This window comes from Microtus ochrogaster, chromosome 17 (assembly GCF_000317375.1).
Source record: "Microtus ochrogaster isolate Prairie Vole_2 chromosome 17, MicOch1.0, whole genome shotgun sequence".
NCBI lineage: Eukaryota > Metazoa > Chordata > Mammalia > Rodentia > Cricetidae > Microtus > Microtus ochrogaster.
In genome coordinates this window covers 34,853,923-34,879,966 of record NC_022019.1, presented here as the reverse complement: position 1 = coordinate 34,879,966, position 26,044 = coordinate 34,853,923, and the positions used below count along the sequence as shown (strand labels likewise).

Below are 26,044 nucleotides of genomic sequence, written 5' to 3'. Positions count from 1 at the left end.
GCAGAGGCCTAGCAGAGGCCTGGCAGAGGCCTGGCAGGAATGAGGCGCTGTGCATTCTAGAGATACAGGAGGGAAATAGGACTTTGAGTCCAAATAGAAAGTTTTGATCATTTTTGTTTTAAAAAGTATAGGAGTAAAAACGGGAAGGTTTTAAGGCAAAAACTGAGATTTCTATAACCATGGAATGGAGAAATAGATGAGGGACTAACTCGGGAGTAAAAAGCCATGGCAGGGCTTGTAAAAGCCCAGTCACGGAGATTCTGGTGAGGACGGAAGGGGTGGACAGATGGAGAGGGTCTTAGGGAGATCTCAGAATTTTCATTTTGGTGAGAAGTTCCGACCAACATAACCTTTGCCCTCATGTCTCATACTAATATAATATACAGTGCCATGCCTGCATGTTAGATCCTCCTGCTGCCGAAAATGTCTATCAGAGCTGGGGAAATAATACCTTGACTAATTTTTCTTATTTCTCTCTTCACTCTTGCCCTGTGTTCCCAAGCGCTCTGGCCGTGTCTCTCCCATGGTGACCATTATCTTTTATGGATAATTGTTGATTTAACTCTTTGGGTTGTGATATGGGCTGGGTGAGGGAAAGAGCAGACACCCTTTTATTTTCATAGCCCCAGTATTTTTCACAGGCTCATGGGATCGGTTCTGGAAGTGACAGCACAAGAATCTAAACAAATGAGTCAGTGAACGTAATTGAGCAAGCACCCTCCCTGTGCCATCAGTCTTGTCAGCCTTGGCTGCCTTGCTGTCGGGTCTGCCTTAATAAGCCAGCAGCTTTTCCTTTGTCTGCTAATCTAAATGACCACTGGCACATTTTTCACAAGCTGTTTATCAGTGATCATTTAGAAACCAGCTACTTTTTCATAAACCTTCATTCATGTACAGAGTCATTTTTTTTCTGATTGCTCTCATGACATGGAGATGCCTGTGCTTTTTGTTTTGTGGCTTTACCATCTTCATCATCATCATCAAAAACCATCATATTACATCCGTGTCCTCTGCCATACTGAGGGACAGCAAACAGTAGTAGCTCCCTCCCTGAATATGATTGCCACCTAAGATCAAAAGCTACTCACCAATCAAGTAGGTGTCTGCATAGCTAAGGTAATTCATGCATATTTTACAAAATGAAATAATCATATACAGTGAAAGATGAGAAAACTAGAAATGAGGACCCCTGACCTTGCTATTCCGTCCAGATTTATTTGTAGTTCTACATTTGGCTCCATGTAAACTTTAGCTCACTTGCAAGTCCCTGCTACTTCTACCATGTCTGTGTATAAAATAAATCTGAATGTTTAATCATAAGTAAAAAGCAAAAGATAATGTATGGGATGAAAGGAGATTTATCATTGGGAGTACAATAACAAAACCTTCTTCTGGAATTTAAAAAAAAAAAAAAACCTGCTTTAATTTGCTGTTAACTTTTATTCTTTCCCTGACACTTAGAACAGGCTATTGTGTAATGTGTTGATGGGCCTTTGCTTCCATCTACCGACTGTATATGCAATTACATGTTATTTTCTGAAGGCTGAACTGTTCATTTCAATGTGATTTTCTCTTCTCTCTCTCCTCCCTTTCTAGTTAAAGCAAAGCGAAGCAAATGCAGACACGAAAGAAAAACTCCCTTTGCGCTTGAGAATCTTTGAAAAATTCCCAAACAGACCTCAAATGGTGAAAATCTCAAAACTTCCTTCAGATTTTACAGTTCCTAAGATCAGGTATCGAATTGTTTCTTTTGATCGCCCTCTACACGGCTCATCGGCGTAAATCTGCCTCAGCCCTTCTTAGAGACTGGCATGCGGGTGGGTTTGAGGTTGTGTTTGATCTGTTGTCTCCTGCTCTCCTCCCTGCCTTTGTCATAGGAGTCCTGAGTCCTGTGAGCAATCTCTTAAGAGGAGAGGCAGGTGAGCCACAAACTTATGTCCCTGCCTCCCTCTAGGGGCTCCTAAGGGATCACACACCCCAGATATAGACAGCATGGTCGCTGCTCAAGAGGGTTCACTGAGGTCCAAGCACTTTGTCTTCATTTGGCACTCAATTCTGAGGCGTGTCAGTGTGGCAGCGGGCTTCCTGTACGGCAGTCTGGTCACAGTGTAATCTGCCCCCTACAGGTCAAAAGAAGCATAGAATTTATACCTATATTGATTCAGTCTGTACCAGCTTCACCTTCCTACTAAACAAATGCATACAGACGGTGCTTTGAGGTCCCCGATTTTAATAACTAAAGGCTATTCTTCTGATAGATAGTTCCAAAAGCTCCCATATAATTGGAATCATACAAACTTTTCTATTTATTTATCTTTAGATATCTTGGTGAAGGGTTATGAAAGTATGAAATGAGCTACAGTGCCAAACACTTTCAATTCAAATAGAAAAGGACCATCCGGCCACTTGATGGCTAACATACGTTCTGAGCAATAGTTCTTCAGATTTTTCACCATCCTGTCAACATCAGAAGACGCGGTTATCACACCACTGGGTGTTACAACACCATCTTACGGGACCACCATTTGCATGCAGCCCATTGGTGACCAAACTGTCTCTATGTAGTACACAGCATATTGGTATTTCTAATCTTTTGAAAGTTAATTGACTTTGCTTACTTGCATTGATGTCATTTAATTTTTTCACCATGTTTTGGAGATCAGATTGAAGTCTTTTCCTTTTGAGTCTTTCAATGTAAAATTGTCTCTCAAGGACTTTATAATGAATAGAAATTTGGAAAGATGAATTAATTCTTTCAAGTCTTCGGGGAAAGATAAAGTATCTCATTACCATACTAGGATTCAAAGCACACCATCAATTACTGGATACCCTTGCTTTTAAGATATTTCGGGGACATTATGCTTTTAAGCAGGAGTTTGCAAGGATTCAGGAAGCTTTCAGTAAGTTAAGTATTTGATGATTAAATCTAACCACCTCCTTGGTATGACACATCTTGTTTTTTGTGATCCGAGCTGCTTTATGGTCTCTGTGAAATGCCGCCTCTGGCTCCATTTCCTGGATAATGCCTGATGTGTGTACTTCATTTGCGAAGGGAAAGCTTCATGAAGCAGTTCATTGACCGCCAGCAACAAGACAGCTGCTGTCTCTTCAGAATCCTCCCTTCTACCTCCTCCTCATCATGTGATAACCCCAAGCGGCCCACAGCCGAAGACAACAAGTACATTGATCAAAAAGTAAGAACCACTGTCTCCGTTACCAAACTTCTCTAAAACATGTTTGGAGAAAAACATAGGACAACTTTTTAAGGTTCTGGATTCCTATGTCTCAAAAGATTTAAGAAGAAAATGGTTTTATTAGCAAGTAGTGAACTGATATTAGTGTATATATGCATATACATATATATTGTTTGTGATGCAATGCATACTTCCATTATATTTTTAAAAAAGGAATACCAGCACTCTCTCGTGCTCACGCTATCCTGTTCATCCCCCCCAGAGCTGAGTGCATTGTGTCCTAGTCTAGGTTATGACAGTGACTATTGCCTTCGCAGTGTGTCTCTTCTTTTTTAAAGAATTTTCACCATCTATTTTCTCTTCATCATCTACAGATCTCATTCCTCGTTCTTACAGAACCCAGGATTGTAGAAAATCTCTGCTGCCAATATCTCCTTTTTCATTTATTTTTGTCAGAAAATAATTAGGTTTGTGTCAGGCTGGGTGAATTTCATTATCTCTGGAGAAGGCTTGAGATGTTATCTGCATTCTTGGGATTCAGAAACTTAACCAGTGTGCACTTTCTCTGTCTTTTCTCACCAGAATTGCCCAGACTGGGGAGGGGACTGTTTGTAAGACAAGACACTTGCACAGGGATATTTTAATCTATGACTTGTCCAAGGATGAAATATCCATTTCAGGACTGCATGTTTGCCTCTCATCTATTGTCTCTATGTTTGTCCCATGCATTAATGTTTTCTGCCCCCCAGTCCCAGTTTGGCCTTGACTTCATAAAATACCATTCAGAGCTTTTGCTTATGTACTGAAAAATCATCGCATGTGTATGGTACTTTTAACATCTTTTAGTTTGTTCTTTGTTTGTTTGAACTGAAAGTTTGTGGTATCTGTACTTCCCAGTCACCACCATAAACAGGGAAAGAGCCAAGTGGACAAAGGAAAGACACGTGGAGTCTGAAGCCTCATTTTGCATACTGGAAAGCAGATAGGCATTGACTTGGTGTATTAGATTCGTCTCATTATATTTCCAAACTTAGCTATAAACCAGAGGTGGACTAGCCTTCTCTACACACCGACTGCTGTGGTTGTGGCCACCTGCCTCCAGAAGAAAGTACAAAAATCTGATGTCCCCAAAGAGCCCAGTGTGGCAAAACCAGGACATGGTTTTTAATCATTAGGAACAATGTCCCACAGAGAGAGAGAGAGAGAGAGAGAGAGAGAGAGAGAGAGAGAGAGAGAGAGAGAGAATTCCTAGATAGAATACTATCACTTGGAGAGGAAAGGACTAAGAAAATGCTTGGCAGGGGTGGGGCGGGTGGGGGAGAGGTTGGCAGAGGCGAGGCTGGGTGACCCAAGCCCATCCACCTCTACTAATTAGTTTGGAGCAAGAGCACTGAAAATGCCACCACTCATTTTCTTCATAGCCTTCTCTGGGTGTGGCTTCCTTTTAACTTAGCAGAGACATTGCACCCCAGCTGCCATCCATGTTGTTTAGCTTGGAGCAGCTGCGAGATTTTGAAGTAGTAGTCAGTCCCCAGCCTCTGGAGCTGATTGAAACCCATCCTGTCTGTTAAACAAAGACCATCACAGATGACAGTGTGTTTCTCTTCATCTCATATTTGCCTGGTGGATCTCATGCCACTGAATTGTAGGTGGGAGGGTGCTGGGATTAAAGGCATGCACCACCACTGACCAGCAATTTTTCTCATTTTTATTCAACTTGTAAGTTATTGGCCACAAAGTAAGAGGTGGCTGTGTTTGGGTGCACATTCTTTTATTCAATAGTTATGTTTTGAAGACCATTACAGGCTAAGAGTGTTCTGGAAGAAGCCACCACTATTAAACTACAACAGTGGGAATGTGGTTTAAGGTCAACTATGGGAGAAGAAATTCCTAATCAATACTCTTGCAAGACTGTATTTTTTTTACTTGGGGGTTATATGAAATCTGTTTGTTTCTTGGATGTGTGCTCGTGGAGGGGCAAAAAGGAGCTATAGGCAGTTATTTCCCATTTGGAGAGTTTTCCGCTGAAATCTGGCCCCTGGTAGGTCATCCATGCCCCAGTGGGCAGCCCTATACCATGAGCATATGAAAAACACTACTTGAACTCAGTGCCTTATATAAGTTTTAAGAAAAAATAAAAAAGAGAGAAGGGCACATAAAGTTGAGAGAGGGACAGGGGACCCAGAGAAATTAGAGCTGGACGTGAAGAATGGATATGATCAAAATGCTTTGTCATGTGTGAAATTCTCAAAGAAAGTCTTTGGTAGCTAGTGCAGGCTTTAGACATTCTCATCTCTAAAATAGGCATCAAGGAACTGAGGCTTCTGCTAAAATATGTAGTGTGCTGACATCGATCTATTTTTTTCTCTTTGGGGTAGAGTTCCACTTACAGATCTTATCTTTCAGTAATTGTTAGAGCACACTTCCTGTGTCACCAGTGTTGCTCAGGGTCACATTCTTGTTATTTGCATGTGAAGTTCCAATGCATGATTGAAATCTAGGATCCTAGCGATGTTTAGACTCTGGCTTTAAATTCCCAAACAAACTGATGGCTAGAATCAAAGTCACTCATCTGTCTCTCCATCTGTGTACATGAGATATAATGTAGAAACATTTTGTCTTTACATCTGTGGTTCAAAACTTCTTAGCATATATTTGTTTCTTGTTTTGCTTTTATTTTTGTATATGGTTGTTTTACCTGCATACATGCCTGACCATGAAAGTGGTCCACATTCATGTAGTGCTCATGAAGGCCAGAGTGGAAATTGGGTTCTCTGGGACTAGAATTACAGGTGGTTATGAGCTACCATGAGGGTGCAGGAGATTGAACCTGGGACTTCTGGAAGAGAAGTCAGTGTGTTAACTGCTATGCCATCTCTCCAGCCCCCAGCATATATTTGTGGTTTACCAGTTAGCACCATGCTTCAGACATTTTTACTTGTTTTCAGTGGATCAAGGTGTCTCATGCTTTGCATTGCAAGTCCCTGTTATGTAGCTGTAGCTAGGGTGCTTAGTGTTGATTTTGCCAAATCTGTGGTGAGCCCAGCCACTGCTTGAGTGATGAAAGCACTGTCATAAAATTCAAATCAATTAACTTTCCAGTCATTTGGTTCCCAGGTTTGTAAGTGATGCACATGTCTAGTAATATGACCCACTTCCAAATAAACAGTCCTTCATAACAGCTACCTCATTTACAGTTATTTGATAGAAATAATTACATAAGAAAAAAAACAAAATAGGCTTAGAGATAAAAATATTTTAGTGTAATGTTAATTGATTCTTAAAATGCATTTCAGACAGCAGCTATGCACACAGAATGTACACAGATGTAGAGTCTACCATCTTCATCTTTTACAGCTTATGTGAAACTTGCAGAAAATGAAGTTTCACACAAAGTAGGAATCAACTTACATGGGACTCCTAGAGTCCCAGTATGGAGTGAAACCCCCCCCCCCTTAGATATTTTAATTTTTATGCCTGGTGTTTATAAAGGTTTCAGAATTTTCAGAATTATAATATGGAAACAACAAATATCAAATCTCTATTTATTTATTCTTCTCTCATACATTACATCCCAACCACAGTTTCCCTTCCTTCCACTCCTCCAGGCCCCTCCTACCTCCCCTCTCCCAGAGAGCCACTCCTTCATTTCCCTTTAAATATGAGCAGGCCTCCCAAGGATATCAACCCAACACGGCATAGGAACCTACAATAAGACTAGGCACAAACCCTCATATCAAGGCTGGACTAGGCAATCCAGTAGGAGGAAAATGGTCTCAAGATCATGTGAAAGGTCAAACACACACACAAACACACACACACACACACACGCACATACACACATACATATACACACACATGCATACACACACAGTGTTAGGAGACCCACAAGCTACACAGCCGTAACATATATGCAGAGAACCTAGCACAATCCCATGCAGGATCCTCCTGATCCATCACCTAAAGTTCCCTTCCACATTCTAAGACAGACTTCAAAGCTTCATAATGTGACATAATGGAATTCACCTTTATATGCATTGTGACATGACTATTTTAGTCTTCCTGCCACCTACATCAGTCACCTTTCAGAATTCTTTCTTCCAAGCATAATGTCAACTCCATAAAAAGTTTACTTTAGCGAACCTCTTGCTGTACACATGATCTGTCACACTCATTTCTGTATTAATTTGCAGCTCATGGGTGCATGATGAATTCAAATCTAGTCAAATGAGGCACCACCTTCCACCTATGTAATTTTAAGTAATTGCTTATTTCCAATTGCTATGTGTTATGTGGGAGCCATTCAATAGAGTGCCTCATTACAATAATTGCACCATGCCTTCCCTGCAGAAATGGTGCTCATCAAGCCCTATTCATCGGACCATGGTTTTGTTTCATGGTCAGATGTTCATGTGCCCACTTTCTCATTTCTTACTGCTCTGTTAATACCTTCAAAATGAAAGGAAAATAAGTCCATCCAAACTCTCCATATTAGAAACAAATTTATTAACGTTTCAAGAAAAAAAAGATAGCAAGAAAATAAATCTTAGTCACAAAGTATAGCTGGGGTTTTTTTTTTTGGATTTTTTTACTTTTTTTGTTTGTTTCTTTTGTTTTGTTTTACTCTTTAGGGACCAGCCACCCAATTCCCAAATAAATACATGGGGGCTTATTCTTACTTATGAATGCCCAGCCTTAGCTTGGCTTGTTTGTAGCCAACTTTCCTAATTTAAATTCCCCCATTTCTTTTTAACTACATTTTGTCTCTGAGATTTTTATTTTTCTTTATTCTATATATCTTTATTTCCTTCTTACTTGGATACTGGCTTCTGGTACCCTCCTCTCCTCTTTTTCTTGCTCCTCCCTCCTCGCTCTGTAATAGGTGTTTTAGTCAGGCAAAGTAACACAGCCTTACAGAGTTAAACAAATGCAACATAAAAGAATGCAACACATCTTTGCATCATTAAGCAAATATTCTACAGCATAAACAAATGTAACATGTCTTAAAATAATATTTCACAACAAAGTTAGTATTTGTGATGTTTCCCTCTTAAATATCAGTCCCTTCATTCTGCCATCAGTTGGTGGCAAGAGGGAAGTGATCACTGGGCCTCTTTATTACTACATGAGAATCTAACATTCCCTAATATGTCAGTATCTGTTCCCAAGTGACTCAATTACTTGAATTAATCCTCTGATTAATGAAAGCCAGGATGGATCTCTGATTTCAAGGGGTCAGTAAATGTAAGATATAAGTGGTTCTAATGAGTTAGAAAGTCGTTCTTTTTAGTTAGAAAAAAATCCTTTTTAATATTTCTGGGTTCTTATTCTGATCACGAGTGACACACATGTAGAAAAGCACAAACATTGGCTCTTATATTTTTACCGTAAGATTTGGGACAAGTAAAAATTTGTCATAGGGGTGCTAACGTCATCTATCACAAAAAGCAAGCAGACAATTTTGGTTTTGTTTTTTAGCTTCATTTAGAAGCTTATTTTCTTTTCTAGGGATGTTTGCAAAGATGTTCCACCCAGAGATCTAATGACAATTGTAAACTGTGCATTGCTCCTGACAGCAAACATCTTAACTTTTATTATTCTTAGATTTCTCATTTAAAAAGAAAATATGAATTCTTACCCATGAGGATTAATTTGCAAATAAAGCTTAAAATATACATATAATAGCTTAGGACAGATTGAGGCACAAAAAAGTCGATAATGATACAGAGATTTTTGAAATGTACATATAATAGGCATTGATATAATTCTTCCTTTAATGACTAGAGAACATTATTTTTGTTGTGTTTTGTTGTTTTGTTTTTCATATTCCAACCAAAGTTCCCCCTCTTTCCCCTCTTCTTAATCCCCCCACCTCTTCTCTATGTCCCCCACTCCATCCATACCTCCACTGTTTCTCTTTAGATATAGGTGGGCATCTCATGGATATCAACCAACCATGGTATATCAAGTTGCCGTGAGAATATGCACTTCATTTTCTATTAAGGGAGAATAACACTCTTATTCAAGAAAAGGAAGATGATTTATACAACTTAAATATTTGGTTTCTCATAAATTGTAAATACATGCCAAATAAATATCCTATAGAAGACATGATTTAACCAAAGTATAATGAAATTTAAAATCCAGTAAGACACTCACTAGATCTGCATAAGTTCAAATCAGACAAGGTTAAGTGAACATGAAGCCCCACCCTTAACCAAAGAGTTGCATGGAACTGACTGTGCAGGCAAAGAGAAAATAAGTTTTCTTCAACCGTGTATCACTGGGTGTACCCACTCCAGGGTCCCAAGCCACAGAGAAGTGGGCCAACAAAAGACGTGTTTGTGTGTGTGTGTGTGTGTGTGTGTGTGTGTGTGTGTGTGTGTGTGCATGTGTGCATGCCTGTGTGGGTTAGTATTTGTTGTCTTATTGTTTGTTTCTTTGTACCTTCATTTTATTTATTTATTTATTGGATTTTGTGTGGGTGTCAGGAGGGTCAGCCTTCAACAGCACACGGCCTTGACAGGAACCCACAGAGTCAGCAAAGCTAAGCTTTTCTTTCAGAGGAGGGTTAGGGGAAAAGGCACTCACAAAACCCTCTTTATGGTTTCCTTTTCTGTTCTTATTCTTCTTCATCCTCTCTCTTTTCTCGCATATTTTATAACTTTTATACCTCAAAAGAATCTTTCAAGCAGTCCAAGAGTCAAAACAGCTGCATCCCAATTTTTTAAGTGCATGGTTATAGGTAAAAACATATTTCTCATCTCCCTCACATGATTAAATACTATGTATCACAGGTGATGAACAAATTATGCCAAGAACTCACATATATTCATGCCCAAGCAACTTGTTATAGATTATTCATGTGGCAAGAAAGGTGTTTTGTCAGGTCTTTTACTGGCAGGCTGCATCTTGCAGTTACAAAAAAAAGGGTCAATGACTTTATTACTTATCTTAAAAGGTAATCTTATGAGGACTCTTAAAGAAATCACAAACCTAAACTTTTATATATCAAAAGAAATCAGACAGTTCTACTTTAAATCTTTAGGTTACATATCCATTCATTAATAGTTTTTTTTTTACATCAGGAGATTGAGGACAGAAATGGACATAAGGAATTAATCATCATCTTTGGTCATCAACCAAGCCTAACAAGGAGAATACATCAGCCAGTAATAATAACTGGGCTGCTTTGTTCTTGTTCCATGGCCTTAAAGAGCTCTGCATTTAACTATGTGCCTTTTTAAAACTTTAGACTGTCTTCTTGGGTTTTTCACCTCCAAGTTACTTAACAAAAGCACCTTAGTCTAACTTTGTTATTTTCAAAGCTTTGCTTCACCTGTGATGCACTCCAAGACTTGTGAACACATCTCCCAACATTAAGGTTAAAAGAATTTAAATTAGCTGAGCTATTGGGACTCACTTATTAGTCATTAACTTGAACTATAATCCATACAGTTCCTTGGGTGAGACTCATAAACTATGACACATATCCATGTATTCATTTTTATTCATCAAAACTCTGTATAAACTGTCATTATTATTAAACAGTAGAGTTTAGGAAGAGGTCATGTTCTTGACAATCCACAGGTAAAAATATCCAGTAGAATGAGCTGTTTTCAAGAGATAAACACACTATATTACAGGCAGTGGAGATCTCCCCATGTCCATTCACACCGTGCTAGATACCAGAGAAAGAGAGCTGCAGCAAACATGCAAAGGTGCAGCAGAAGCAAATACATTCCAGGGTCTGCAGTTCTGTGGCTTTGCCTAAACAAGATTAGCCCGTCAGAGGATTCCCTTCTGCTGGGCTGCCACCTGGAACTTCAATTGCAGGTGGCTGGCCCTCTGGTATGGCCCACAGCAATTCTGTCTTAAAGTTTGGGGAGAGAAAGAACATAAGTAGTATGGCTAGGTAGGTGAGGAAGATCTGGGAGGAATTGGAGTAGAAAAAAGAATATGATCGAAATATATTGTAGAAAACAGTAGCAAAAAATATCAATTCCAAAAAGAGAAGAAAACATGTATTTTGATGTTGAAAATTCACTTCAAACCATTTTTTGTTACAATAATGGAAATAGAATCTATAAATGGAAAGTAATTGACATAATATATAGCAAGCTTCTGGTAGACAGCTAAAGGATCTTTTGACATTTTAGTTGAAGAAAAATTTCCGTTCATGTGTGCTTTTAAGATTATGAGCATAAAATTATTTTTAACTCTATGAGGCTTATAATAAGTCCCAGTTATATTTTTTGTATCTTATGACTGTACTTTCTTTTCTTGCTCAATCTGTCTTGATACTTATTATGAAAGTATCAGCTTCAACTCTCCCTTATTTATAATTTAGGAATTTAATAGTTGCTATTATTGGGGCAGTTTTTTACTAGCAGTATTTTAAGAAAGAAAACTATAGCTTGGGTTGCATATATAGTAGAGTAATAAACACGTAAATTGACCTTCTAAACATTCAACTCCAGAATTTACTTTGAAAATATATCATCAGGAAAACACAAAGGTATCAAAGAGTAATAATAAAAATTCAAGTGATATTAACCAAATGAGTACGAAGGAAGCAATAAATACTAAGTTAAAGAATAGTACAAGTGATAAATCTACATCATAATTCAACATGAAGAAAGTAGGAAATCTTTCTGAAGGATAAAAATAGTGTCTTCTTAGTATCTGAGTTTCTGAGAGATATCACAGGAGCAAAGTAGATTATCTAGACAGAGAGGGAGCTTAGCACCTAAGAGAACTTGCTGCTTTTCTGGAGGACCTCAGTTTGGTTCCCAGAAAGACTGGCGCCTCTCAACCAGGTGTAACTCCAGCTCCAGGACTGGAATTATTTTCTGGCCTTCACAGGCTCTTGCACACATAGTACAGACAAACACACATGTACAGAAAATAAAAATAAAACTTTCAAGCAGTATATCCTAACACAACATTTAAAAAATAAAATAATTAAGCAATCCATAGACTAAAAGTAGGGAAAACCAGAGGTGGTGGTGCATGCCTGTAATCCCAGCACTCAAGGAGAACAGGAGGCTTCCAAAGACATCTGCAGCTAGCTGGAGGCCAATCTGGGATCAGGAGAACTCGTTTCAAGACAGAAATGAATGAAAATGGGTGGAGACAAAACAACAGCCCCATGACTCCCATGTTATTGACATCCTTAGAACCAAAACCAAGTGTTTATGGGAAAGGGAGTACCTTCCAGTGCTCTCTGAGACAATCCACAGGAACTGAGTGGAAAGGAAGAAATGTAGGACAAGAATGATGAAGAAAACAGCAGATCCAAGTAAACTTGGAGGCGGACAAGAATGGCAGATGAAGGGTGGAATACAGAGCCAGGAAATCCTGGGATGAAAGGGCCCATGTTTGATCACTGCACTGAATCAACAGCAGGAGAAATGGAAGCTCTGCAGTTAAGAAACACTGTCTGGTGACCCCAGTTCTGCATACAAATGAACAAGAGTTAATCATCAAGATCAAAGATGCTGTTGTAGGTGATTAAAACAATGAGCAAAAAGCATGCCATAAAGCCATATCTACAAATACTTATACCTGGAGCACTCTGTTGCAAATGAGTTCAAATATCTAAAGACCACATATAGATAAATTATCAGCGTAAGTAAGCATTAAAAAAATCGGAAGTGAAGTACTGAACTCGGGAAAGAATCATAAGTAAAATCAATAATATAAAAGAATTAGATATCCTAAATTGTGCCCAAAATCATAATAAAAAGAAAACTTCTTAAATTTTTCTTGTGTACATACATGTGAGATGTGTGCAAGTGCATATGCATATATGTGCGTATGTGTGTGGAGACCAGAGATTGATGCTGGGTGTCTTGCTTGAATATGCTCCACCTTATATTTTTGAGGCAGAGTTTCCCAAACTTAGAGCTTACTGATTTGTCCAGTGCAGGCAGGGAGCTTGCTCTGAGATGCCTGTCTCTGCCTCTGGAGTGTTGGGGAAGATGCCCTGTGTCACACTCACCTGGCTTTTATGTATGTGTTGGTCTTCATGCTTGCAAAGCAAGCAGTTTACCTGCTGAGCCATCTCCTCAGCCACCGGGAAACCTTAAAAATCAAAAAGAAATAAAAATAAGGACTGCATTAGTATTCTAGGCATTTCTAGTGGAGAATACCACAGCAAGATACTAGAACAAGCGACAAATATTCTAAAATAGAACATTTGAAACAAATATGGAAAGCATACTTCATGTCTCTGGAAACATTGCTCAAGAAGAACCAGAAATACAACCCACACCACATATGTTATAAGACTTTATTAAAAGTGTTTTTGTATTGTCTCCCCAAGCAGCAAGTGACTTTTAAATTAATGAACATCAAATCATCATCAGACATTTCAGAAACAACCCTTTAGATGCAAAGAAACTAGAGTACCACACAGGAAAGACTGTGAAAGATTTTTACATTCAGGAAAACTGAATTTCTTGATTAAAGAGTCAGAAAAACTGTTATCAAGATGTCATTGTACACTCAAAGTGCTTTGTGGAAGTGTTCACATGCGCCCTCCCAAAGAAACCTCTTGAAAACCGCACCTCTGACAGACATATTGCCTGCAAAAGTCACTCAGACACTAATGAAGTATCAAGTGACAGGGGAGTTGTCGTGCGGAAAGAGCACGGACAAAGAGAGGGTAGAGCTGAAGAAGTGCACCACAGCCATGGTGATATGGGGCAGCAGGAAGAAGAGCGAAGGCAGCACTCTTCCAATCTCTGCTAGTCATCTTGGCTATGAACTGTAAAATAAAACTAGTAAGTAATAAGGAGATAGTCAAACAAATCATTTCTTGTGTGGAATATCAAGTCTTGAAATCAAGAGTAGATGTCAAATGGAAAAAGTAAGTGAAATTTCCTGAATCTAAATTGAAACTATCAGCGGCCGTTCAGGTGAAGTCCCAGAATAGTGACCATTTTGGTAGCGATTAACAATGCTAAAACTTAGATTATGTGCCCCCCAAATCATTTCTCAATAAGTGTGTCAAGGCCTCTAGAAGAAAGTATTGTTGACTTTGAATAGGAAGCACACATAGTTATCTTGTCATCCTGAGAGCAAAGGAACTGTGCCAACAGTGCTAGCATCTTGTCAAAAGAACTGACGGGCCAACAGGCCACTGATGGATCAGTCGACCTATGAAGAGGAAAAGAGCATACAGCTGGGTGGGTAGGGAGGAAGAGAAGGAATTTGTAAGGAGATAGAGGAGGGGAAAGAGTGTGATCAAAATGTGATGTATTAAATAATCAAGGAATAGATAACAATATTAAAATATAGCAATTGTAAAGGACTAAAATCCATCAAATGTGTCTTAACTTTGAATCCATGGCGATGCTTTAAACAATTAGTCACTGTTAAATATTATATAAAATCTATTAACTATTAAAAACTGATATGAAAATATAAAGAATCACAAACTTCCCTTTAATGTTTCCCCTGTGGATTGTACTGGTAGATAAAAACTAAGGAATCATTTTGATGAGATGCAAGGAAATGACAAACTCACAAGTGAAATGAGTCTATATAATGAACATTAATGTTACTGATATCCTAAAAAGACACAGGGAGTATGTGTTTTCTGGTGACAGAGCATGACATCATAGGTGGCCCTACCAGAGAGATCAAACCAAAAGCATAACTGTTGAGACCTGTGAATCAACCGCTGGTTGGTTCACAGGGAAAAGAGAAGCAGGAGACCCTGGAACCCTCCTGTCCTTTGCCTTCAGCAGAGCCCACGCTACCAGAATCTACAGGAGGACTGCCACCATTCTTTGACTAAAAAAAAAAAAAAAAACCTTTCTAAAAATAAGTAAGAGCCACCTATCCATTGCTGTGTTGTTTTGATCCAAATTACAGCAACTGTGCAGAACTTGAGTTGAATTTCATGGCTTTTGAGTTCTGTGTTGGAGTGCACAATTTAGGAAATATCAGTCACTGTGTATGTGCAAACGTGTGTGTGTGTGTGTGTGTGTGTGTGTGTGTGTGTGTGTGTGTGTGTGTTTTACTGGGGGCTAAGATACAAGTTACAAGAGTTCTACCTGCCTCAAAATGTGGACTTTGAAATCAAAAGTTTAAGATGCTATTTAAATAATTATATGTTTTACTTTAATGCTTAAATGGAAATTTAGTGTATTTGTTTTTGGTCACTAACTTGGTCAAGGAATTGCCATTTGGTAATATGAATGCATTAGGTTTGCAAATAAAACTGTAAAATATCAAAATCTTTTCAACTAATCTTTGTTTCCAGTGCTAGCTCTGTCTAAATGGGTCCCCTCCCTTTCTTCTTATTTGCTGTATATTGGATGCTCTTAGATTCAGTATGAGCTTCTACTGACTTTTTTTCCTGCTACGATTTGCAATTTTTGGCCTGAAATTAAGTATTTTGAAATGGCTCTGTGCCGTGCTTATTTCAGGTGAATGGCAGTATCTTTTGAAACCAGAAGAGGGCAGAGCAGTGTAGCTCTGAGTTCTTTGTAACTAAAACAACCAAAGAATGTCTGTGCTAAAGGAAAGAGATAGAGTTTTACTACCACAGCCAAGGACCAAAGAATGACTGGTAGCTACAGACCTTTATCTACTATGAAAATAAGAGCTTAGATATATATAGAGAGAAAGATATATAACTTATCAAATATATATCTTTCAGAACGCAGTCAAGCTTAATCCATAGGGTTTGTATTAAAACAGAAAACGTACTGCTACTTCTGCTGCTAATTGCAATACCATTCTCAAGGACAACCTTGAACACACGATCACTGCATTTGCTTTAACTGATTCGAGTTTATTGTACTAGAGAGCATCCCAAATACGCAGAACGTGTGTTTGATATCCGCTGCTCTATTGCAGAACACTTGACAAGTGATTGAATTTCAGCTGCTGCCTTACACCAAAGACAGTTAAGGCATACTGATGGCTTTGAGCATCACCCTGTTTGCCCTCCTTGCACACAGTGCACCACCACTGGCCCTGCTGTGTCCTGGGCCTGACTTCTGCCTCCTCACTGTGTGTTCTAGTCCTCAGAGCAGAAGCCCTCCTCTGGTAGGACCTTCAGCTGTGACTCCTGAGCAGTGCTCCTTTGACTTGTCCCAGTATCACCTCATTACGGGGTGAATGATGTAGGAAAGTCAATGCCCTTTGAGGTGAAAATGTACCTTCTAAATAAATGACAGCCGCTCTGGTCTCTATCAACATGTGATTGATTTTCCCGGGAGTTCTAGTCAATTTAAAAACAATTCGGGTTTTCTTTAATTACAAAAAGATAAAACTTTCATGGATGTGGTTGGAAAGGTCAGTGTGTTCAGTGACCCTGTACTTCATTTCAGACCTGCTACGCAACGTGAGAACTACATTGTACATCCTGATATTACCCAAGTGGTCGGTAGTAATTGCAAGGACCAGTTTGTGGGAGCTGGAGAGGTAGATGGCTAGGTGGGGAAAGGGCTCGCTATACCAGCTTGCAAACCTGGGTTCAGATCCTTATCGCCCACACAAGAAGCTGGCTGTGGCTGGAAGGATTTATGAGCCCATTGCTAAGGTATGGAAATAGGAGAATCCCTGGGGCTCATTGGTCAGCCACTCTAGCCAAGCACTGAGCTCCAGGTTCAGTGAGTCAAAAACCCAAGGTGAATAGAGATAAGGAAGACATTTATTTGATAGATATTGACCCCTGGCCTCCACATGCATGCACACACACACACGCACGCACGCACACGCGCACACACACACACACACACACACACACACACACATACACACACAGGAAAAGGTGGGTTTGTGACTTTGTCCTTCCCTGGGCCTGGCCATTTAGACATCTTTGTTCACATTGTAGTGCTTTTTTTGTAGACTGGTTTGTAAATGGGAGCTCCTGTGTCCTGTCTGGCCTGACTCACTGAACTATTTAGTTCCAGAATTCAAGAGCCTGGCTCCTATCTATCTTTTGTTCTCAGTGGTTACTTGTGCAGCAAAACAATCCCACACCAGTTAAAAATTATGGATAATAAAAAGAGTTATTTATTTGAGGGGAAAAACTTACAGATCATGGTCCCAAACAACACTCCTCTTGTCGCAAACAGGAAACAGAGAGTCTAGCAGCTGGAACAGGAGCCGGAAGCAAGAGGGAGAGCACCCATTCCCGCTGCTTTTTAAAGTATAAGAGACCACGCCCCAGTGGGCTGGTATCTTAAAGGCTATTGGCTGGAGGAGCGGAAGGAGCTCCTGCAGCGTTGTGCCAAGTGGTTAGAAAAGATAGTCTATTGGTGGCAGACAGTGGCTCACTCTCCCATCGTTGGCACCCATGACTACTAAATGTGCCCCACATAGTTCTTGGGACTCTAGCTTGGATGGTGTATGCCCCCGTTTTCTCTCCATCTCTTCCTCCCACTACTGCTTTGGATCACTTAGTCACCTGTAATGTGGTTCGCTAATCGAACGTACAACCCATGAGCAGCATAGATCTGGGTTTGCCCTCCACGGTGTTTTTCTTAATCCTTCTCTCCGGGATGACTTTATCATTATGGCTTAGAGGGGAACTTTGACCTCTCCTCCTGTCATCCTTCCCTGTCCCTGAAGATAAAATACCTCACGAACTCACATTCAGATCAGCATCAGATCACAGGCCAGGAACCTGCAGTGGTTACAGTGTGGATTGGAAAACATTTCACTAATACAAGTTCCAAGTGTTAATTGCAACACCAAATTCTTTACAACCTGGAGCTTAATTATTCAGATTACAGACAGTGTCATTGCCAGCAATGTACACAACCTACACCACTCTATAGCTGTGACACGCAGTCTCACAGTTAGAATCTCTGCATAGATTTTAAAAAATAGCACCGGGAAAGAGTGCTATTAGAATCATTATATCAAGTGACTCAGAAAACAAATGCCAGTTTGTCATATGTGCGGCCTGGACATGTGTGTGTGCATGAGGCAGGTAGAGCTAGAAAGAAGATCAAAGATGGGAAGAAGAGACAGTAAGAGAAATGTAGCATGTGACGTAAAGGTCAAAAGGGGACAGAGAACCAGCGTTTCGTGGGCTGTGAATGTATCATTCCTTTGTATCCCAAAACTAAAGTGTTTCTTATACTTTCAGCTCCGCAAGTCAGTTTTCAGCATCAGGGCGAGGAACCTTCTGGAAAAGGAGACTGCGGTCACAAAAATCTTAAGGTAATACCAGTAACTTGGAGGCCTACTTTAATGTAAGTGGGATTACATTAAGAACACACAGAACTTTTTCTCGATGAATTCATTTTCTCGACAGTAATATTTACTGTCTGCTCAATTGTAGGATTGTGTACCTTCATGCTTACAGATAATACCAAAGACATAACTAATGTTTGTCTAGAAAAGGTAGTGTTTTATTATCATAATATGCCATGTTTATTATTTAATGTGTTTAAATAAACTATATCTAGACTCATTTACCAAAAAAGGTGAAAAGAAATTATCATTATTCTTAACCACCTACATGTTTTGTGGTATCGAAAATAATCTGAGGGAAACCTGGTAAAAGTGTAAGTCTAAAAGATAATTATGATTTCTTCATCTGTTACTAAGGATCTGTTAGTATTTGAAAGGCAGGCTGGAATATGTAAGCAGCATATGCATGCAGTGCCGGTGGAGGCCAGAAGGGGACATCAGATCTCCTGGGACATGTGGGTGCTGGAAACTGAACCTGGGTCCTTGCAAGAACAACCAGGGCTCTTAACTCATCAGCCATCTCTCCAATCCCCATACAGCCACCTTTGAATGACCACAATATCATATTATTTATGATACATTACAACAGAGAGTCATAGGATTCAAAAGTGCGTAAGCATCTGAGACGTCAAGATAGTTGTGTATATTATGCTTATGTGTAAATGATAAAAATGGTACAGCTAACAAAGGTAATAGGTCCCTTCCTAATGCAATGTAGTCTGCAAATTCATGGTACGTGGAAGAAATCGAATTCCTCTACCCCTTGCTAGGAATGTTTGTGAAAAAGTGCTATCTCATGAAGACACCCTCCATAGTGTTCTCCTTCTCTGTGGATGACATTCGAGCACAGTCATGCATGTATTACAGTAGCTTTTTGAGTTGGAAAATAAATATTGTGGGGTTTGAGTATTCTCAGTATGATTAGACAAACAGGAAAGGTGTCATGGAAAGAGACTTGAGCCTCGATGTGGCCCTGCTCTAACTAGGTGGCCGTGCATCTCGGTGTCACCCTCGGACTATGCCGTGAGACTTGTCTGGATAGCTCATAATCTCCAAGAAACTTGGTCAAACTGTAATTACACCGGCAAGTTCAGAAATGCTAGCACACTTACTAGGAAGAGAAACATCCTTAAAATGAGGAACTACTCAGGGAAAACATCCCATGCTGAGTCTAACTTAGAACATTCCTACTGCTTTTTCTCTGTTACAACCGCCCTTGAGCAAATTGCTGTGCTTGGACTACAGAGTGAACATGCCTGTGCACAGATACTCAATTCGATTTCTTTACTGGAGCTACACAGTAAGCCAACTGTGTCCAATTAATGGCTTTGTGCCCTTGGTACCAACCAGAAAGCCAAGACCAAGGTTCCCAGTGAATGACTGCCCTTGGTAACCAGCAATTAAATCATAACCAGAGTTCCTAGTGAATGACTCTATTCTAAGTATATCTCGATACTTTGGAGCTTAAAAGGGGAAGGAGTTATAGGCACCCTCTGTAATGGTTAATGTTGGTTGTCAACTTGATAGGATCTAGAATCACCTAGGAGACAAACCTCAGGGCATGTCCATGAGGAAGTGCCCACATTGGAATAACTGAGATAAGAATCCCCACCTTATGTAAGAGCAGCACACTTCTGTGAACTAGACCTGAACTATATAAAAGGAGGAACCTAGCTGAACACCATCCTTTAGCTCTCTCTGCTTACTGGCTGCACATGCACTATGACCAGGTGCATCAAGGTTTGGTCACCATGATTTATCTGTAATGATGGACTATGACCTCTAAATGTGAGCCAAAACACACCCCCTCATCCTCAAAAGCTGTGTCACAGCAATGAGAAAAGTAACAAGTGTGTACTCACAGATCCACTGCCTTCCTCTTTCATCCGTTCTCTTTTCCTCTCCCACTTCATGAGGCTGGGAAGAACTCACCCATCTGGGAATCATGGTGTACATCGATCTGGTAGTCAGTATTGAGACAGCCAAACAAAAGGACATGGCTTTTCCCAGAGTCCTGTGGGCCAGTACTCTAATATTTATCTAGGTGACAAAATTTTCAAGGCCTCCCAGGAAATCATCTGCAAGTTAGGCCTTGCAGAGCATCATGTCATAAGATCTATGTGAACATGTCATTTAAGTTGAAAAAAAGTCACACTTTTTCTGAGAGATGATCAGTTTAACAATGAAAAGTGACTTAAAGGGAACACACTGTCACAAAATTGAATGAATTAGATGGGTGAAATAGACTATGTTTTCATAAAATTCGCATATCCAGACAATGCTGCAAGGGGGAATTTAACATCTTTTTTTTTTTGAAAAAAAAATGTAGAAGTTTGGGGCTCTTACTTGAAAAGGTACATGATATGAAAAAAAAATCTTTAAACTGTCAGGAAATATGGACTATCCTCAAACTTACCCAGCTGTTGTATAATTTGGGGATATAACAACATTCCAGAAAAGCACAGAACTAAAGGATCTTGGCTATATATTACCTTGTGAATTACAGAAAATAAATGGCTACAATTTGGAAATAGGATTTTAATATTTGTAAGTTTGATCTTTACAAAAAGCATTTATCTTTTTTTTTGATAAAATTGTCTTTGCTTCTCTTAGTACATGAGAGCATAGGTTCCATCATGCCCAGAAGACGCTATCTGGCTCCAGTCTTGGCCATTCTCTGGCTCTTAAAATCAGATCCCTTACAAGAAGCAGCCTTGGCAGCATGCATCTGTAATCCAACTACTACGTAAACAGGCTGAGCTCTGGAATTTGCTGGCTAGCCTGCCAAGTCCAGTCAGAAAACTCTAGGTTCCAAAAGAGACCATGTCTCAAAGGGTATAGTGGAGAATGATTGGAAGATACCAGACATCAATCTCCGTCCTCCACATGCACATAAACCCATATGAGCAAGTGTATTCCTGTACATGCACCACTCCACACATGCATACACTCATGCAAACCAAGAAAGAAAGGAGGGGGTTGGGATGGCTATATACATAGTGACCAAGAACTTAGCTAGTGTCTTGAAGTATTCTGATCACAGACCTGTAAATTTTTCTCAAAAGCTTTTTCTGCATCTATTCAGATGATCATGTGACTTTTATCTTAAGGTCCATTTTTTTTTTTTGTGATTTACAACGTTTATTGACTTGTGTATGTAGAATCAACTCTGCCCCCTTGTGATAAATCCAACTTGGTCATGGTAGATAATCTTTTCGATGTATGTCTTTACTCAGTTTGAAAGTATTTTGTTGATTTTGAATCTAGGTTCACTAGGGATATTGTCCAGAATTCATTTTTGTAGTGTTTTTACCTAATTTGGGTATTACAGTCATAATGGCTTCCTAAAAGGAGTTTGGTAGTGGCATTGTGTTTCTTTTCTTTTAATAATTTGAGAGAGATGGACTGTAGATAGTCTTTAAGATTATGGTAGAATTCTGCTATGAATCTATCTGAGCTGATCCTCTTTTAGTTGGAAGACTTTTTATTACTGTTTCAAACTCTTCCTTAATTATATCCATTTAGGTTGTTGGTTTGACGTGGGTTGTTTGGATGAAACCTGCCCATTTCTTTTAGGTTTTCTACCTTAATGGAGAACAGGTTTTTAAATTACTCCCTTATGATAGTCTGAATTTCTTGGCTATCTGTTGTGATGTTTTCCTGTTTATTTCTGACTTGATTAATTGGTGTCCTCTCTCTTTCTCTGGGTTCATTGGGAAGGGTCTATCGGTCTTGTTTATCTTCTGAAAGAACCAGCGTTTAGACTCCTGATTCTTTGTATCATTTCCTTTTTCTAAGTTTTTTCTCCAATTTTTATTATTTATTGCCATCTATGGGATTTGGATTTGGCTTGCTCTTATTTTTTCCAAACTTTTGAGTGGCATCATTAAGTCATTTATTTGTGCTCTTTCTAAATGTTTAATGTAGGCACTTAGAACTGTAAATCTCCCTTATATGACTGCTTTTAATGTGTCCCAGAGGCTATGTTGTGTTGTATTTTCATGACCACAGAGTCTGAACTTGCAGACTATAGTGCATATAAATGAGTTGAAGGAAAGAACCTAGAGCTAAGAATGAGGATTTTGACTAAGTACAGCAGCCTCCCCTTTGTAGACATCTTAAGTCTTCTTGGTGGAGGGTCTGGATTTGCAGCCCTAGAAATCAAAGGGCTACTGTGACCACAGTTCCCATTAGACAGACATTTCAACATAGCCATCTTTTACCAAACAGCACACCAGTGTGCTATATCCATTGCTACTAAGAGAAAATTCCATCTACTAGAGAAAACATCTAAGAGCCCTAGAAGCCAAGGACACCACTCTTCACTGAAATCACCTATTTTTACCCAAATTCATCTTTAACTCATGTCACTTTAATGAATATTTTTATAAACTGAATTGACATTTTTGTTAATGGAAATGAATTTATGGCCATTTTGATGAAAAGAATGTGTATCACATCTGCATGGTTCCAAGTCAGGAAGCCAAATAGCACCCATACTGTTCCCTCAAGATGTACCTAGAGAGGGTTGGGAGAGGAAAGGAGTAACCCTCCACCTCAATTGAGGTTGCTGCTCCCACTTGACCCTCACTCAGCTGCTCTGACTTAGATGCTACCATTCAGTTCCACTGAAGATCACTTCCTTCCGGTGACCTTTTCTCAGTCAGCATCGGAGGAAAAAAAAAATGAACACAGTTTTTTTTAAAGCACTGCTACCTTTGCAGAGGCTTGCTCTAATTCAAAGCCACCAAATCAAGCTAAATTGCACTCCCATTCTCACAAGCACCGACAAATAGAGAAACAGCACACACAAAAAGTAATTAAACGTTGAAAGGTCTGTCCTTTTGTGATTTTCCCATGAGTGCCTCATTAGCCAAATAGTATCTTTACAGCCTTGGCAAATGATCAGCCTTAATATTTGTATCCTGATATTTGATTAATGGCACTATGCACTTATAATTACTATTGAAAGTCTAAAGAATACTCTAGTCTCTTTAATTAGAGCTAGGATGAAGGGTGCAGAGGATAATAGGTAGCACTGACCTTTTTCCCTGATTTAAGGGAATTATTTACATTTTTAAGTGTTTCATTTTATGTGTATGGGTAGTTTTTTCTGCATGTAAGTTTGTGTATCATGTATGGGCGTGGTACCTATGGAGGCCAGAAGAAGGTTTAGGATCCCCTGAAACAGGTTGTGAACCACCATGTGGATGCTGGTTATTGATCCTAGTTTTCAGCCCCCTATGACAGAGATAGATTATTTTTCCTGAGCGTGCCCTTTAGTTATCCATCCATCGAGGATTTGTGTGGCATCTCCTACACGACAGGCATTGTCGTCCTTTTACTTTCCTCCACTCAGCAACTTCTGCTTTTCAAAGCACCATCTTGTTGCTTAGCCCTCCATTCAGCAAACTTGGATGAGGTCATGCTTTTCTCTCTGCAGCTCCCAGCGTGTCTAGCAAGGCAGTGTACATAGCACTACAGAGAGAAACCAAGTGTGTGGCTTCATCCCAACTATCCCATCCACCCAACGCTACCCTCTGTGGCTTCACTCTCCTCATCAGTGAGCTCCAGCTGAAGGAGAGAGAAACCTCAAATGACCCTGGAAAAGAGAGGAAAGTGACGGAAATCCTTGAGGCACTCATTTTGGTTCTGTCTCCTGAGACAACAATAATCATTTTATAACCAACATTTAGCAAGAATAAGCCAAAGTTTTAAGAAAGGAGTATTGGAAATTAATGACATAAATACTTATCTTCATGGTCCTATTAAGACTGCTTACTTCTGGTTTTGCCTTAGCATTTCTTGACCCTAGTCTTGAAAACTAATTACAAGATACTATTTATAGATAAAGAAACTGAAGACATAGATGCAAATTAAGTTTATTCAGAAACTATAAAATAAAAGGATAAAATGTGAAGTATCGATGAATATTTGTGTAAAACAAAAATAGCAAAGATTTCAAAGTGATAAAATGTAAATACAGTTTTTCCCTTCCATAGCCACATAATCTTCATTTGAAATATCAGTCACTACAGTCAAAAATAAAGTAGAAAACTCCAGAAATAAGCAATTTTCAAAGTTTTAAATTTTTAACCACCTGTTGTTGTTGCTGTCTTGTTCCGTCCAGCCTGGAGCATGACTGTTCCTTTTGCTGGTATAGCCATGCTGTAAATGCCACCTGCTCATCAGTCACTTCAACTACATCTCAGCTGGCTATCAGAGTGATGATCTCAGCATCACTGTGCTTATCCTATTTATTCTTAGCCCCAAGCCATAAAGATCATGCACGATACAAAGGAGGCACAGAGGCATAAGGCACGAAAGCAGTTAAATATGGGACTGTGTTCACATGACCGCTGAGCATGTAAAACGGTCTCCTAGGCCTCCAGGAACATTTCCTCCTCATGGAAAGGGAGGTTACCACAAGTCGAATTAAAAGAATGTATTGTAGAGATACTTTATTGGGTGGTATCTTACCTGCGGCAACCAAAACACTGCATTTTTCTTTTGAGTTAGTGTCTGATGTGTAACTATTTGGGGGGAAAAGTCCATGTCTGGAACAATGCTAAACCCAAGAGTTGGCAGGGCGCTGTGGGTTAAAGTCATAGTGATTAGATCTTGCTACTGGTAGTTTTACTTTCCTTATAGACCACAGGGACACATAATGATGTAAATATCTGTAGTAAACAGACATTTAGGGTAGCTTTATTGATAATTCTCAAACTTGGCTCAGTGGGGAAATCCCTGCCTGTGCAAACCTGCATGAGTTTTGAGTCCCAGCTATTGAAGCCTGTCCTCTGGCTTGCACACATGCACAATGGTGCTGGCACACAAACACTGTGCGCGCACACACACACACACACACACACACACACACACACGTGATAATAACAATAAATAAGGAAAAGAAATTTTTAGATAAAATAAACTGTGGCATATCCCAGCGACTGGAATACTATTCACTACTAAAAAAAGAAAAGACCTTATCAAGACCTGGAGGAAATTTAATTGCATACTACTCATAAGTAGTTAGTCTGAAAGACTACATGATTCACATTGGATGATTCTAGTCATACAACATCCTGAGAAAGGTGGGGTTTGGATATGAGAGGTATTTTAATAGAATCTTGCTCTAATTGTTTTGCCTCTGGAGTACAAAGTAATAATATAGAAAATTAAAATTCATGTCTATGGGAAAGTTGGACTGTACAGATTATATAACATTTTCAAATTTTTATTTGCATTAAATTATAAAAAGCTCAGGGGGTTGGCTCAGTGAGTAAGAGTGCTTGCTTGAAAGCCTAAAGACACAAGTTCAAATCCTCAGCACCTATATAGCTATCTAGGCATCATTGTGCATGTTTATACCCAAGTATTGAAGGGGTAGAGAAAGATATATCCAAGAACTCACTGGCCAAATAGTTTAGCCCAAATGAGCATCTACTGGTTTAGTGAAAGACCTTGTCTCAAAGCAGTAAAGCAATAGTGATAGAGGAAGTCGCACACTTCCATGCAAGTAGCACACATACACACACACCCACATTCACCCCCACACACACACATACACACACACACATTCACCACACACACACACACACACATACACACACACACACACATTC

The 26,044-nt window shown here is 39.4% G+C and overlaps 1 protein-coding gene across 4 annotated transcripts in view; it reads left to right on the top strand.

Moving 5' to 3' along the window:
- Nalcn (sodium leak channel, non-selective) overlaps positions 1-26,044 on the top strand; it is a 258,303-nt gene that overhangs the window by 181,112 nt on the left and 51,147 nt on the right. For 3 of the 4 annotated variants that reach the window (XM_026783175.1, XM_026783176.1, XM_005355702.2), the window contains 4 exons: positions 1,597-1,733; positions 1,878-1,919; positions 3,053-3,194; positions 18,313-18,386. In XM_026783175.1, coding sequence (XP_026638976.1) covers positions 1,597-1,733; positions 1,878-1,919; positions 3,053-3,194; positions 18,313-18,386 — 395 coding nt within the window. The remainder of the gene's footprint in view (positions 1-1,596; positions 1,734-1,877; positions 1,920-3,052; positions 3,195-18,312; positions 18,387-26,044) is intronic. The other variant, XM_005355703.2, reaches the window with a different exon arrangement.